The sequence below is a fragment of the Cebus imitator genome, unplaced genomic scaffold, assembly GCF_001604975.1.
Source record: "Cebus imitator isolate Cc_AM_T3 unplaced genomic scaffold, Cebus_imitator-1.0 Scaffold23, whole genome shotgun sequence".
In the NCBI taxonomy this organism is placed as follows: domain Eukaryota; kingdom Metazoa; phylum Chordata; class Mammalia; order Primates; family Cebidae; genus Cebus; species Cebus imitator.
The window spans coordinates 2,148,736-2,164,245 of NW_016107338.1; the positions used below are offsets into that span (position 1 = coordinate 2,148,736).

A 15,510-nucleotide genomic window follows, 5' to 3' on the forward strand; every position below is an offset into this window, starting at 1 on the left:
CCCCGACTTCTGTATCTGTCATTTTCTCTTTGTTCCTTTATAACTTTTTCATTATTTCCATTTTCATTTACTTACTTTTATGGTGTTTTCCATGTAGCCATTCTGGTCTTTGTCCTTCCAACTTCACATTTTTATTTCTTTCTTTCCTGAGTCCTGCCAGTGCAAATTATCACTCATCTCATCATCTCTTGACTTCTTTCATTTCTGTTTTGCATTCTGACTGCCCCATTTCTAAAAGTTCACAGCAACACATTTCATGTCATCTACTCCTTGGCAAAATTTTTCAAGTGGGTATATGTCCTCTTCTATTGATAAGTTTTAATTTTGATTTTCTTTTTTACAGGATTTTTGAATTCATGCTACACCATTTAAAAAAATTATTTCTCACTAAACGAGTTGGATTTTCCTAGACCAGCTACTTCCTTTGTTCCCACTATGGAGGCAGACTGCTTCCTGAAAATACGGCTCATTTGTGTCATTCTCAAGTAGCTCCATCTCTGCTTCTCTGAATAAAACCAGGTCTAAGAGGTTTCTGTCACAAGCCTCCACCTGTCTTGAAAGTTTCCATATCCACAGTTGTAAACAAAGAATGTAACATTTATATTTCATGGTGAAATCTCACTTTCAGGAACTGTAATTTGAAACTACTATGAAAATTTTCAAACACACGCAAAAGTAAAGAGAATAGATAATAAATCTCCCATGTACCCACCACCTGTCTTAAATAATTATCAACATTCTTCCATTAGAAAGTATATTTTTGTTAGGGCTTTCTGAGATCTGCTACTGCTCTGGTAGCAGATCTTTCATTATTCTGCATGTAACTTCTATTGACTTACTGCTGAGTGGCCTCTAACCAATTTCAGTTGTCTTTGAGCAGCCCTTACATATATTTTGAAATCTGTGGCTTCTATTTGTTTCCAACTTTTCTGAAAATGGATTTTGTGGGTTTGAATGATTTCCAAGAGAAAAAAGGAAAAATGCTGACTTATGCAGCCATGTTCATACTGGAAGTCCCAATAAAATATTTTTTAAATTTCTAAGCAGTTGAACTTTTTGTTTAAACTTTTGTTATTAATTTCTCATTTTATTGCATTATAATCTGTCTTGTCTGATTTCTGCTTTTAAGAACTTTTTACAAAACTAATATGGGATCAAATTTTGTTAAGTATTCTCTGAGCATTAGAAAAAATGTATTCTCCATTTTTTATTATTTTTATTCTCTATTTTAAAGCTGTAACTTTAACTTCATGTAGCTTAAAAAGCAGTTACCTGTTATTCAGATCTTTTATCTTCTTATTTGTCTGCTTGCTCAGTTAAGGGGAAAGGTGTAATGAAATAATTTCTGTCATTTTGTGCTTTTATCCGTGTGAGATATTAGTTTATATATTCTTATCCATTTTTGCTTTAAGTATTTCTAAGCTTTACTATTCTATCCATAAACATTTGAGTCTTTTCATTGAGATGTACATCTTTTATTTACATAAAACATTCTATTTTGTTTCCTTTGCTATTTTACTTCAAATTGTTTTCCTTTTGTTTACACTTAACCTTGTTTGCTAAAATATTGTTTCCAAAATATTTATTTTTTAGCCATTCTAAGTTGTACTGTCTTAAATGTGTCTTTTAAAGACAGTACAATAATTTTGACTTTTGATATAGTCTAAGAGTCCTTATCATTTAAAAGGGGAGTTTACTCCATTTTTATTAATTAGGAACATTAAGATGTTTTATTATTTTTCTTCTGTATGTTTCTATGACTTCTGTTTTTAATGCTTTCTGCTTGTGTCCTTTGTTCCTATATTTTTCTGTTTAGATTATGAGTTGTTTCGTCCCCCATGCTAGCGATTTCTAAAATCTGTTTTCCTGTACCCACGGTGACCTCCATTCTCTCCATAACGTGGCAGGCTATTTTTCAAAGACCCATGTTGGTGGTGGTGGCTTTCTTCCATTTACTTATCCTTAAAGAACTAGTGTCTCTTCCAGGTCTAGTTTCCCCCTAGAAATAGTTTGAACGCATTTTGCTTTGGACAGTCTATTTTCACTTTGATGCTGTCTGAGACCTCCTCAGAGAGGTCAAGCGGGAGGGCTGGGTGCCAGTTCAGCATCCGCACCTGAGGGAGCAGCAAGGGGCCTGGGCCATGGGCCACCCTGGCAGGAGTCTTCATTCTTGCTTAGGTTGTCTGACTTTTGGCAAGGCCACAGGACCACATGCTAGACCTAATGTGTCAGACCTTCTTCCTGCTACACAAATAGTTCTGTCTCTTTGCCCAACTTCACACACCCAATTACCAAGTCAAGGAAGAACTTGCTGCCTGAGGATCGCGGCTGCTACTGCCTGTGCCTCATCGCTGAGCAGCCAGGTCTCCAGGCACAATTCACCAGGCAGGCCCATAGAGCAGAGACAACTTTTGCTGTCTGGGGAAACTGCCCTCTGGAATGCCTAGCACAGGCTCCGCTCCAACAGAATCACCTGAAAGCCCAGGCCACCTACTACCCCAACAAGCTTCAACTCACTCTCAACCAGTCTCCTTCAAAGGGCTCTTGGGGACATTCCTATGTGTCTAACAGCCTGTGCCCATCTCTCATTTTCTCCTCTTCAAGCCTGGGGGGTCATTGCGGGGTACAGAGTCTCCTCCATTTATAATTCAGAAGTTGTGCTGCCAGATTTAGTAAGTGAAAATACACAATTCCTAGTTAAATCTGAATTTCAAATAAATGATACAGAAAGGGAACAGGGAAGTACTGCTTAGAGGGGGGTCCCTGGCAAGGGCTCCACCCCCGGGCCTGTGCCCAAAGACCTAGGGGAAAACAGGCATTTCTGTTTTCCTGCCCAAATGTTGCATTTCCCAAGACCATCCTGGCCTGCCACTTCCCCATCCTGTGCCTATAAAAACCCCGAGACCCTAGCAGGCAGAGACACAAGTGGCTGGCCATGGAGAGGAACACACCAGCAGAAGACCACACGGACAGCGGGATGTCAAAAAGAACGCACTGGCGTAGGAGCACACCAACAGGCCCCAGCAGGCTGGCAGGCCATCAACTGGCAGAACAATGCAGAGTTTGGTTGGGGTGGTGGGAGGAGAGTCCAGGCTGCTGAGCAGCCCGACTCCAGGGGAAAGCCACCTTCCCACTCCATCTCCCTTCTTGCTCCCCAGTCTGCTGAGAGCTACCTCCGCTCAATAAAACCTTGCATTCATTCTCCAAGCCCACGTGTTATCCAATTATTTCAGGACACAAAGGCAAGAAACCCCGGGATACAGAAAGCCCTCTGCCTTTGCAATAACACAAGAGCTGACTAATACAAGCTGCCTACCGACAGCTAAGCTGAAAGGACACCCTGTAACACACACCCACTGGGGCTTCAGCTGTACACACTCACCCCTGGACACTGCTGTGGAGTCGGAGCCCCACAACCTGCTCCTCTGTATGCTCCCCTAGAGGTTTGAGCAGCGGGCACTGAAGCAAGCCACATCCCCACTGCATGCCCTGCAAGGGAAATAGGGAACTTTTCCTGTTTCATAACCAATAATTTTTAAATAAATATGCCCTGTGCAATATTTGAAGTAATGCTTATATTTTAAAAAGCTACTCATTGTTAATCTGAAATTCAAATGTGACTGGGCATCCTGAATTTTAACTGGCAACCCTAGCCAGGAGACCATGCTACTCCTTTAAGGAGTAATTTCAGAGTCACCTCTGATTATCTTCTTAAAAAGTAGCCTACTTTTTCAAAGCATAATTATATTTGTATAATTTCCTCAAAATACCACAATTTGGCTGACTCATTTCTGGTTTTTTCCACAGAAACAGGGTTTCCCGTATTTTCAGATTTGTAGGTAATTTTCTGGCCCAAATGCAGGAGTTGGGAGTCAGGGGTACATTCCCAAGCTGACTTTCTTTTTATTTTAACAGAAATTTTCTATCATAGAAAAGTTCAAATAACACTGGAAGATACAGAATAGGACAACAAATCCCTGCATACCCATCTCCAAGCTTCAACCATTTTCAATGTCATGCAATATTAATAATGTTGACTATTTTGAAAATTGGTCAGGGGGCCACCCACAACATCTAGCTTGCTCCCTGATTTTAGGGGAGCTGGCGGCACGTTAACGCAGATCATTTCACCTCTAAACACTTTGGTACTTGGTTACCACAGCCCACACTCACTTCTGGCTGTAAATCGGTGGGTGGCTTTCTCACCCAGCTGGTCCAGCAGCATTCATCAGTCTCAGACACCGAATGAGGAGACAAATGTAAATGGATCTACTGCACGAGCTCTATTCCTGTTGTGTCTACCACTGCCCAGCACATGCACACAGCGACTGTCAGACTGAAGAGAGGCCTCACCTTCAGGGTATCAAAATCCTTCTCCAAGTAGGAGCCGCACTTTTCCCTCTCCCCTATGGAGGCAAAGAATTTGCTCCACCAATCGATGAACTCTTCTTCCTAAGTGAAAGTGGGTAGAAAGAGACCATTTCAGAAACAGGACTAGCCTAGTAGGGTCCTGCAGAATTGGAAATCCTCCCTCTGCTGCTGGCTGCTCTGGACCACAAGGCTTTCCTAAGGGTGATTTTGGGGGAGCAGAGAGAGGAAACCTCCGCCTCTCCAGGGGCCAAAAGCTGTGCAGACTGAAGAGGAGGAGTCAGCATTTGGTTGGTGTTGAGAGGCGGAGGCTCTAGCCCTGGCTCTGCTCCCCAAGCATGTACGTTTCTGTCAAACTCTCAGGCCTCCCTTTTCCTTTCTGTGAAATGGGCATAATCAACTTGGTACCTCCTGTGTCCGAGGGACATGGCACACTGAGGCCAAAATCAGAGGGTACATAGCATCACTCTTTGGGGAAAATGTCAGTAATGTATTCTTTATGAATAAACTGCAGTAGACCCAGGGAAATTCAGAACCAAAAGAGTTTTATCTATTCTGCCTATTCGCCTCCCTACCCAGGCAATAAAGGAAGCATTGGAAATCAGCACTCAGCCTCCCCAGAGTCAAATCAAGGCAGAGTCCCTGAAAATCAACAAACACTAAGTACCCTTTATTCCAAAGACCCTGCCAAATGTGAAGTATTAGGTGAGAAGAAAGGAAGCGTGTGACAACTGCATCTTTCCTCCACCACTCCCATTTGCAGGAAAAGGTGGACAGGCCTGTTGTGGCAAGTCCTGACCGCCCCACCTTTTAACTCCTCCTGCACATGGTGTGTCTGCAGGCCCTCTTAGCTCTGCTGTCTAGAATATTCCTTCAGCTGTGTCCTGTCTTGGAGGGTGGTGTGTCCTGTCACCTGGAGGGTCAGCAAGCTCCCTGAAGGTGGATGGTCAGTCCCCCACAAAAGCCCACCCAGGTCCCAGCACTCAGTCTGCGCCCACCTGTACCATTAGAGCTCATCCAGTTTGGTGGGAAGACCCACGGACATGGCCTCAGGGCTCATTCTGGAGCTTGCTTTCCTCCTCTGTATGAGATAGGCTAGATCTCCCAGTAGCCTGTTCTAATTCTATAATGGGAGCTGAACATCTATCACAGAGTTTCTGAAATGCTGGTGACTCCTTCAAACTAAAGTCAAGTGCCCTGAGCGCTGGCTTACTAAGGGTGAACACAAGCTGGAGCCCAGCCAAGGGTTCCATCCTAGGGAGATGGTAGGATGAGGCTCTCGAGTCTCTACCCATCCGGGAAGTACAGTCCTAACACCACTTGTGTGGCCAGGTGGTCTCCAGACACACCACGCAGGGAACGTGCAACAGAGTGAGGGCTGAATGTGCAGCCAGATCCTACCAGACCCACTTACCCGGAGGGTCTTCTGCAGCCAGGAGAGAGGAAACAAGGTCAGGTGGTAGGGTACAGTGTGGCAGAGCTTTCTGACTTGTAACTACTCTAGAAAAAGTCAGCTTAAAACAAGGCAGGCCCAAGCCTTGATGTCTGAAGTTCAATTTAAAGAAAAAGATGCTATGGGTGACACACATATACAGATATGCATATCAAATTCACACAATGACCCACACACAGAAGAACCGACTTACAGTCATGTCCAAGGGAGATGTTTATGCTGAAACACACATATACCCCCACAGAAACACACAGAGGCACACACCAGCACACAGGCGAATGTGGACACTTAGGCAGAAATGGTTAGAATGGAACCCAATTTAGCTGTTGAGTTCTCCTAAATCTTTATTTTTATTTCCCAGTCCAAATGCTTAAAGATTTGAGTTTATAACTCAGGCTCAGAGTCAGACACAGACAGACAACAAACCAGTGAGTTCTGTACAAAGAAAAGACAAGAACATGAATTGTGGGGAAGGTATTACACTTCCCTCAAACCTGAATAACCAAGTAAATTTCCAAAAGATTCGGAGAGACAGTCTGAATAATACCATAAACAATGACAACTAAACAGACAAATATTATGTATACTAAAAACAGAATATATACCTTCTTTCCCAGCACCTTTGGAGCACTTAGAAAAAAAAATAAAAAGCCACAAAGCAAATCTCAGTAAAGTCCCAGAAATGAAACCCCTATCAGTCATATTTTCTGACCATACTGCAATAAAACTATTTTAAATAAAATATCAACCTTCTGGAGATTTAGAGGTATATGCTTAAAGCCCTCATGGGTCAAAGAGAAAACCAAAACTAAAATTTCAGATACTCAGGAAATACCAATAATATGATATATATGTCCCAAAATGTATGGGTTGTACCTAAGCGGGTATTAAAAAAAAAAAAATTATCTTAAGTGTTTTTGCTTTTATAAAAAAAGAATGAAAATAAACTACCTGATAATTCAAGAAACTGGAAAGAGTAGAAAGACCAAAGAAAATTGTAAATAGAAATGAACATATTAGAAAGGAGAATATTACAATTGATAATTAAACCCCAGAGCAAGATTTCAAAAGATCATTAAAATAGATAAGCATTTATCAAATCTAATTTTTAAAAGTAGATATACCATTAGGAATGAGAAAAATCAAATAAAAAGACATTATAGTAGAACATGAAATTATTAAGAGGTTTATGAGACTGAGCCCAATGACAAAATCTTAGAAAATGTGGATAAAGTGAATGATTTTCCAGAAAGATAAAAATTGCCAAAGTTGATTCAAAAGTAGTAGAAAACATGAAGAGATCAATAACCTTAAAAGAAAGGGGGCTGGGCACGGTGGCTCATGCCTGTAATTCCAGCACTTTAGGAGGCCAAGGCAGGTAGATCACGAGGGTCAGGAGATTGAGTTCATCCTGGCCAACATGGTAAAACCCCATCTCTACTAAGATACAAAAAATTAGCCGTGTGTGGTGGCACACACCTATATCCCAACTACTCATGAGGCTGAGGTAGGGGAATCCCTTGAACCCCGGAGGCAGAGGTTGCAGTGAGCCAAGATCAAGCCACTATACTCCAGCCTGGCAACAGAGCAAGACTCAGTCTCAAAAAAAGAAAAAAAAAAGAAAGTGGAAAAGATCTCGATGAACTACTTCCACGAAAAGACATGAGGCCAAGACCATTTCTTTGGGGGGAAATTCTATGAGTGAGTGTTTCAAAGATTAAATCATTGTTTGTTCCACAGCATAGAAAAAGATGAAAATTTTTTCCATTTGTTTTATGAAGCAAAGCTTAACAAAGCGGCATACACACGCATGGATTAATCTCATTCCTGAAGAGAGACATAAAGATCCTAAATAAAACACTGAGGAACAGATGGCAGCAGTCAGTCTGGCCTGGTCAAGCTGGATTATTCCAGAATACAAGAGTGGCTCAGCATCAGTGAGTCAGGAGACAAAACCCACAGGATCACCTGCAGCAGAGGTTTGAAAACTATAGCCTACTGGTTGGCCACCTAGTTTTGTAATTTGAATATCAATATCTTCCGTAGCAGCTTTTCAGCTACAATTGCAGAGCTGAGTCATTGCAACAAAGACCTTATGTCCCCCAAGCCTAAAACATTTACTACCTGGCCCTTTAAGAAAGAATTTGTCAACCCCTGGTTTATAAGATGCAAAACAAAAACAAAAAAGGGAGGTTTAAGAGGTTAGAATTTCTCATTTATTCCGGAATGAACCTCTCTGTGAATTAAGAATAAAAGAAGTTTCTTGGCATTATGAAGAATATTTTAAAGCAATATTCAGCATCGTGTTTGACAGTATCAGGCTTTCTCCTGTCTGGGCTTTTGCACATATAGGTCCCTCTGCCGATAATTTTCATGTGACATGGTCATCAAGAAGCAGTAAAGTAGGGTGGGTGAGAGCCAGGACCCAGAAGCTAGACTGCCAGTGTTCAAATCTTGTCACGCTCAGTGGGGTGACACTGGGTCACTACTTAACCTCTCTTGGAGTCAATTATCTGTAATGGAAAACCAGTAGTATCAATTTGACAGTTATTGTGAGGAATAAATGAGTCAATATATGTAAGTGCTCAGAACTGTGCCTAGCACATAAATGCAATGTAAGTGTTTATCGCTGTTACTGAGAGTAGTAATATTGCTGTTGTTGCATGGACCTCGTTAGCTTCTTGGCCAAGGGCTAATCTCCTACAAACTGCTGGTGGGGTACGGATGGTCACAGTCATTCCAGAAGGCAAACTGGCTGCACGTTTCCATAGCCTAAAAAAGCATGCACTTGGACACAGCAATCTTATTCTAGAATTCTATCCAAATAAAGTAATCACGGATATATATAAAGATTTTACTTCATTTAAAATAGGGAAACAATGGAAACAACTTAAGTATCCAACAATTAGGAACTGTTTGGATAAACTGTACATCCATATGATTAAACATTATAAAACCTAAAAACGATGCTGTAAAAATATATTTGCTGACATGAAAAGTTACTCCAACTGATGAGATTTATAAAGGGTTAAAAAATAATGTGATCTCATTTTATCAAAAAGACTAAACCCCAGATGTTCATAGCGGTTACTTCTGAATGGCAAAATTTTACATGTTTTATCCCTTTTATTTTGTGTATAACTCAAAAATTTCTAATTTTTCATTGTATGTAAGTATCCCTTGCATAACTTTAAAAATTAGAAAATTTTAAATAACAACAGCAAGATGCTTCAAAAGACACTACCAATAAAGTAAAAAGACAACTCACAGAATGGGAGAAAATATTTGCAAATCGGCCATGCGCAGTGGCTCACACCTGTAATACTAGCACTTTAGGAGGCTGAGGCAGGTGGATCACCTGAGGTCAGGAGTTCGAGACCAGCCTGACCAACATGGAGAAACCCCGTCTCTACTAAAAATATAAAAACTAGCTAGGCATGATGGCAGGTGCCTGTAACCCCACTATGCAGGAGGCTGAGGAAGAAGAATCACTTGAACCCAAGAGGTGGAGGTTGCAGTGAGCCGAGATCACACCACTGCACTCCAGGCTGTGCAACAGGAATGAGATCCCATCTCAAAAAAAATTGCAAATTATATGTTTGATAAGGGATTTGTATCCAGAATATACATAGAACTCACAAATCAATAATAAAAAGACAAATCACCCAATTTTAAAATGGGCAATGGATTTAAGTTGACATTCCTCCAGAGAAGATATACAAATGGCCAACAGCACATGGAAAGATGCTCAGCATCATGAGACATCAGGGAAATGCAAATCAACACCACGATGAGAAATCACTTCACACCTGCCAGAATGGGTATCATCACAGAGTGAGATAATACGTGTTGATTAAGATACGGAGAAACTGGAACCCTTGTACACTGCTGGTGAGGATATAAAATGCTGCAGGCACTTTGAAAAACAGTTTGGCCGTTCCTCAAAACATTAAACATAGAGTTGCCATATGGCCTAGCAATTCCATTGCTAGGTACATATCCAAGAGAAATGAAAACTTATGTCTATACAGAAATTTGTACATGAATGTTCAAAGCAGCATTATTCGTAATAGTCAAAAGGTGGAAAGACCCAAATACGAATCAACTGATGAATAGATTAAAAAAAAATGTGATATATCCTTGCTCTGGCACATTATTTGGTTATAAAAGGGAATGAAGAACTGATTCATGTTATGACATAGATGAACCTAGAAAACCTTATGCTAAGTGAAAGAAGTTAATCACAAAAGACCACATATTGTAGGAATCCATTTATATGAAGTTCCAGAATAGGCAAATATATAGAAACAAAAAATATTTAGTGGTTGCCAGAGGCTGGGATTGGGAGGGACCGCTCACTATTTAACCTCTCCAGCACTCAATTTACCTAATCTGTAATGGAAAATAATATTAACTTGACAGTTATTGTAAAGAATAAATGCTCTTCAGCACTGGGGTGTTTTTGTTGTTTTGTTTTGTTTTTGTAGTGATGAGGATATTCTAAAATGGATTCCAGTCACGGTTGCACAACTCTGTTAATATACTAAAAACCATTAAATTGTACACTTTAAATAAGAACCTATATTTACATGATTATCTCAATAAAGTTGCTAAAATTAAAAAGAACAAATGATCAAATACAAGCAGACAGCATCAAACAAAAGAATAAAAGCAGGAATCTCAAGTGTTTCTAAGGAAATAAGAGTTCAATTTTTTTTAATAGAACAAGCTGTTTACTACCAACAGGACCTCAATCTTACTCTGTTTTCCCCAAGTTCCCCTCTTGGCTGCAATTCCCTCTTCCTTCAAAGTTCCAGACGATGTCTGGTGGCTGCTGTTCCCCAGCAGACTCACAGCTGCTGAGACCAATGGCCTGTGACCTTCCTCCTGGCCACGCCAGCTGGCCACCTGCTCAGTGACTTTTGCGGTCATGTTCTTCCTGCATTGCACAGGTAAACCCTCTTCTAATCAATCACCCGCACCTTTAATAGCAATTATGCCTGTGGCAGAATCATAATCTACATATGAACTAATCTTTTCTTGGCCCTACAGTGCTTTGTTACCCCCTCGCCCTTTCCTTCTTCTAAACTCCTTGCACCTCTCTTGCTCCATTGTACTTCTGGCCAGCCCCACCTGGGGTTAAATCCAGCTCTTCTTCACTTCTCATCAGCCCCCCACAATCAAATGTGGCTGAAGGAAACCATGAAATCAGTCTGCTGGGTCTCACACCAAGTTCCTGGCAAAGCTTCAAGGAGGCTCAGTGCCGCCCAGCACCCCATTTTGTTTCCCTGGCCCTCTACCCGCCCCTTCTCCTGACACCATCTGCCACACTCACCCTCTTCTCAGCCCTCTAGCACCTCCTCCCTGGCCTCAGGCTCAGCCCGTGTCCCTTTTCCTTTCTCTTAGAAAGTTGAAGCAACCAGAAGAGACTTCCCCAACCCCCCACCAGCACCCATGCCATGTGCTATCTTCCCTTCTGCTCCTGTGGGTGCTCGGCTAGCACCCCAACCCAAGGCCAACCTCTGCCCTCATGCCTGGGGTTCATCCCCTCTGGCCCGTTCAAGGACATCACTCCATGACTCTCCCTACCCTCTCCTGTGTCACCAACATCCCTCCCCTCTGGGTCATTCCACCCAGCATTCAAACATAGGAACCGGTGCCCCACTATTCACAGAATATGTCTGTCTCTCTGCCCACAATTTCCCTTTTGGCTTCCACCTGATTACCTTCTTCCCTTTACAGAAAAACTTCCACAAAGAGTTGTCCACACTTATTGACTCTAATTCTTATCTTTCCATCCTCTGTCCTCCCTCAAAACACTCTTGTCAAGTTCACCAATGGCTCAGGCCTCAATTATCAATCCAAGAGCAGTGTTTGGCAGCAGTCGTCACTCTTCATTCCTGAAGCACCTCCCCTGGCCTTGCAGAGCGCCACTGTCGAGAGCACCACAGTGCTGTCCTCCCACTCGCCACCTACAGCTGCGCAGTCTTCTTTGCTGCCTCCTCCTTGTCAACCACACTTTGGCCATCTGAGTGCCTTGGGGCTCGGTGCTTGAGCCCCTCCTCTCTAGCCATTCTCACTCCCTTGGGTTCCCCCTGGGTCTTAGCTCTTTAAATAGCACATATGCTGATGAGTGCCACCTTGAGCTCTGTCCAGCCTGGATGCCTCCCCAGGACTCCAGCTGCCACGTGACATGTCCCACTGGACACCTGATAGGCGTCTCAAAGGTAAGTCCAGATTCCTACCCTGAACATCCCTGCCCAGTCCACTCCTCTCACACCCTTCCTCATATGAACAAATGGCAGCTCTTTCCTTCCAGATGCTCAAGCCGAAAACCTTGCAGTCACCTTTGACTCCTGTTCCTCATGACCCACACTCAATCCATCAGTCACTCCTGTTGGCACTACCTGAGTGTATCTTCAGAACCAGACCACTCCATCACTACCACCCAGGTCCAGCCCCATCATCCCATGCAGGATGACTGCAGCAGTTTTCTAACTGGCCTCCCTGCCTTTACCTTTGCCGTCCTGCTCCCTGAATCCATTCTCAACCCAACAGCCATGTGCATCGGATCCTGTCACCCTCTATGCAAATCCCGCCAGTGAATTGTCAGCTCACCCAGAATAAAACTAAAACCCTTACCACAACTTCTGAAGCCTCCTATGACAGGGCCCCCACACCTCCCTGACCTCACATCCTTGTACTTTCTTCCTCACTCATGCTGCTGCTGCCAACAGGCCTTCCTGGTCCTGAACACTTTCAGCACCTGAACACTTTCAGAGTTCCTTCCCCTGGCAGGAACTCTGCTCCCTCTATAGATCCCTAAGCCATTTCCTCACCTCCTTCTCGTCTTGATGTCAGCGCAGCCTCAGTCTCACCCTCGTTATTGGTCATAGTTTAAATCACAGCCCCCTCTCAACAATTCCTATTCCCCCTTCATTGCTTTTTCTCCACAGTGATTATCCCTATCTGATATCCCATAGATTTTATGTAGGTATTAATATTTGTTCATTGTAACTCCTTCTCCATGAAGGCAGAGCCCTTTATCTTTTTTTTTTTTTTTTTTGAAAAGAGTCTTTTGAGACAGAGTCTTGCTCTGTCACCCAGACTGGAATGCAGTGGCACTATCTTGGCTCACTGTAAGTTCTGCCTCCTAGGTTCAAGCGATTCTCCTGCGCCAGCCTCCCAAGTAGCTGGAATTACAGGTGTGTGCCTCCACACTCTACTAATTTTTATATTTCTAGTAGAGATGGAGTTTCATCATGTTGTCCAGGCTGGTCTCAAACTCCTGGTCTCAAATGATCCACCCGCCTCAGCCTCCCAAAGTGTTGGGATTATAGGCATGAGCCACCACACCCGGCCCCCTTATCTTTTGTAACATCCGTAACCTCAATACATAGAATATTGCCTGACACATAAATGCAGTTCTGTCAATATTTGATGGATACGGGAATGCCTAAACAGCAGAATGTGGGGAAACAGGGGGTGATCCTTAGCTTTTAAGCTTACAAAGGCTGATTTGTGCCATTAAAATAATAGGTTTAAAAGAATGTTTTGTCCAGCCAGTTTTTCCCCATCATAGGCAAAAGAAATGAAAGTCTAGAAGGAGAAAGGAAGCAAGAACTAGAGACTCGTGATGGTTTCTGACAAGGCATCGCACACCTTGCCTCCAGGTCAGCTCCCAAGTGTATATGGAAGAGATCCCTCCATAACTTTGGGGATCCAGCCAGCAGCTGTCACCCAGAAGCTGCCAGAGGAATGGGATGTGGGGCAGTTAACTAGAGGTGGCTGCATGGGTGTCATGGGAGACAGAGCCTAAGCCGTTGGCATTTCCCGTAGACCCCAGAGTGTCAAAAGGAGAGCTGCTAAAGGGAGAGCTGCTAAAGGGCTTGAAAGTTAGTGGAGAGAGAGAGAGCTGGGAAACCTAGAAGGATCTAGGGGCTGAAATGAGAAGATGCAATACGGCCTGTGTGCCAGAAATCAGTGGGTCTCTAAATACCACAGTGGACACATACTGGTGACCAGGACTCCCTCCCTGCGGAGGTCATGACATTATGGAAGCCCAACCCAGAATTGACCTGCCTCCCGGGGTTAAGGAGGAAGACAGAAAGCCCAGACTGCCTAAGTTTAAACCTAAAATGTTGAAGATTACCGGGATTTTCCTGCCATCAGGAAAAATGTGGGCTCACCGGAGAGATTAAGTTGATTTACAGAAAAATAAAGTTATATTTTTAACACACTCACGGATGTGACTTGAGAATATCATTCCTGCTATTTCACTAATCCGGCTTCTGATGGAGTTATTCAAGCCCACGTCTCCCTCCTCTTCCCCAGGAAGTTCATGAATAAGTTAGCACACCCATAAGAAAGAGCCCCACAAAAAAACAGGACAGCTATTCCATGTCTGAACTCAGAGGTGCCAAAGCCAACTACCCTCTGATGTTAATGGAATCCCATATTCCAAAGCTCCAAAAGGGAAATGGTGGTATGTTTTCTCATTCCAAATCTGTTTTTTACCTCATTTTGCAATAGCTAAGCATCCAGTTTTGGAACATGGCAAGGAGGAAAAAGAAACACAAAAGATTTGACATTTGAAGTGTCACCTCAGGATTTAACAAGAAGTCTGGCCATTAAAACATCACTCCCCCATGCTCAAGGTTCAAGGCCCCTCATTGTGCAGTCAGCCAACCCAGTAAGTCTGATCAAGGCATGGACTGGAAGCCTCTCTAGTTTCAGCTAATAGCCAACATGCAGTTCCTGGGCAGCCAGTGCAAAATAACAGAGATGTTTTTCTCCAGTCTTGATCCAGTCTAATGAGCACCCTAATCCCCCTGAAGACCCAAATCAGTATGGTACATTCCAAATATTTAATCTCCCATTATCATTCAGTAGACCTGACACATTTCATGAACATGGATAGAAAAACTGGCAACAATAATTCTGACTCAGGAGACAGGGGGCAGGTACAGAACTTGTTTTCTCTCCCCAGGATGACCACTTGAATCAAACAGACATGTTTCTGTGTCAAATCCATTTGTCACCAAGGTTATAATGTCAAACCTTGGGTCACTATATAGAATTATACACCCAACTCTTTTAAAAAAAAAATGTGGTTCATTATTGTTTATAATTTTAAGTAGGCCTTTCTTGCCTATGTCAACCCAGAGACAGACATCCTAGACTGTGCTGAAAGTAATTTCCCTCTTAGTACATCATCATCAAGATAATAATAATATAACAACCCAATACTGGGGTTACTTTAAGACTCAGAGTAAATGTACAAAGATATTCTGTAACCTGTAAAGTTTACTGTGATAAATGTTCTTATTGATATTACCAGTGTCATCAGTTTGATCCCCAGTATGGCTACTCCATAGCTCTACTGGACATGGTATAAAGGTTCCTCTAATTCTTTAATGTCCTGAGATTTAAGAAATGAAATATGTACTCATGCACACATGAATACAAACACATATATAACATAAAAGTACTCATGCCTACATGTAGACCAGACAAACCCCCAGACATGCAGATACCCTGACTTCAAACCTACCCTGCCCTACGAAAACTAAATCACTGATGCCCCCCAAAGCCACACAGACATATGCCCACAGCCAGCCACCAGGTTGATTCAGCAGAACTCTACACACTCATAACAAAAGTGCCTTAATTATTTCCACAAGTGGAAC

At 42.6% G+C, this 15,510-nt stretch overlaps 1 protein-coding gene across 27 annotated transcripts in view; it reads right to left on the reverse strand.

Moving 5' to 3' along the window:
• Nucleotides 1-15,510, reverse strand: part of DYSF (dysferlin) — a 231,859-nt gene that overhangs the window by 40,001 nt on the left and 176,348 nt on the right. For 18 of the 27 annotated variants that reach the window (XM_017521989.2, XM_017521985.2, XM_017521987.2 and 15 more), the window contains one exon: nt 4,354-4,452. In XM_017521989.2, the coding sequence (XP_017377478.1) occupies nt 4,354-4,452 (99 nt within the window). Of the gene's footprint in view, nt 1-4,353; nt 4,453-5,782; nt 5,799-6,431; nt 6,452-15,510 lie in introns of all 27 variants that reach the window. The other 9 variants (XM_037736130.1, XM_037736135.1, XM_037736134.1 and 6 more) reach the window with 2 other exon arrangements.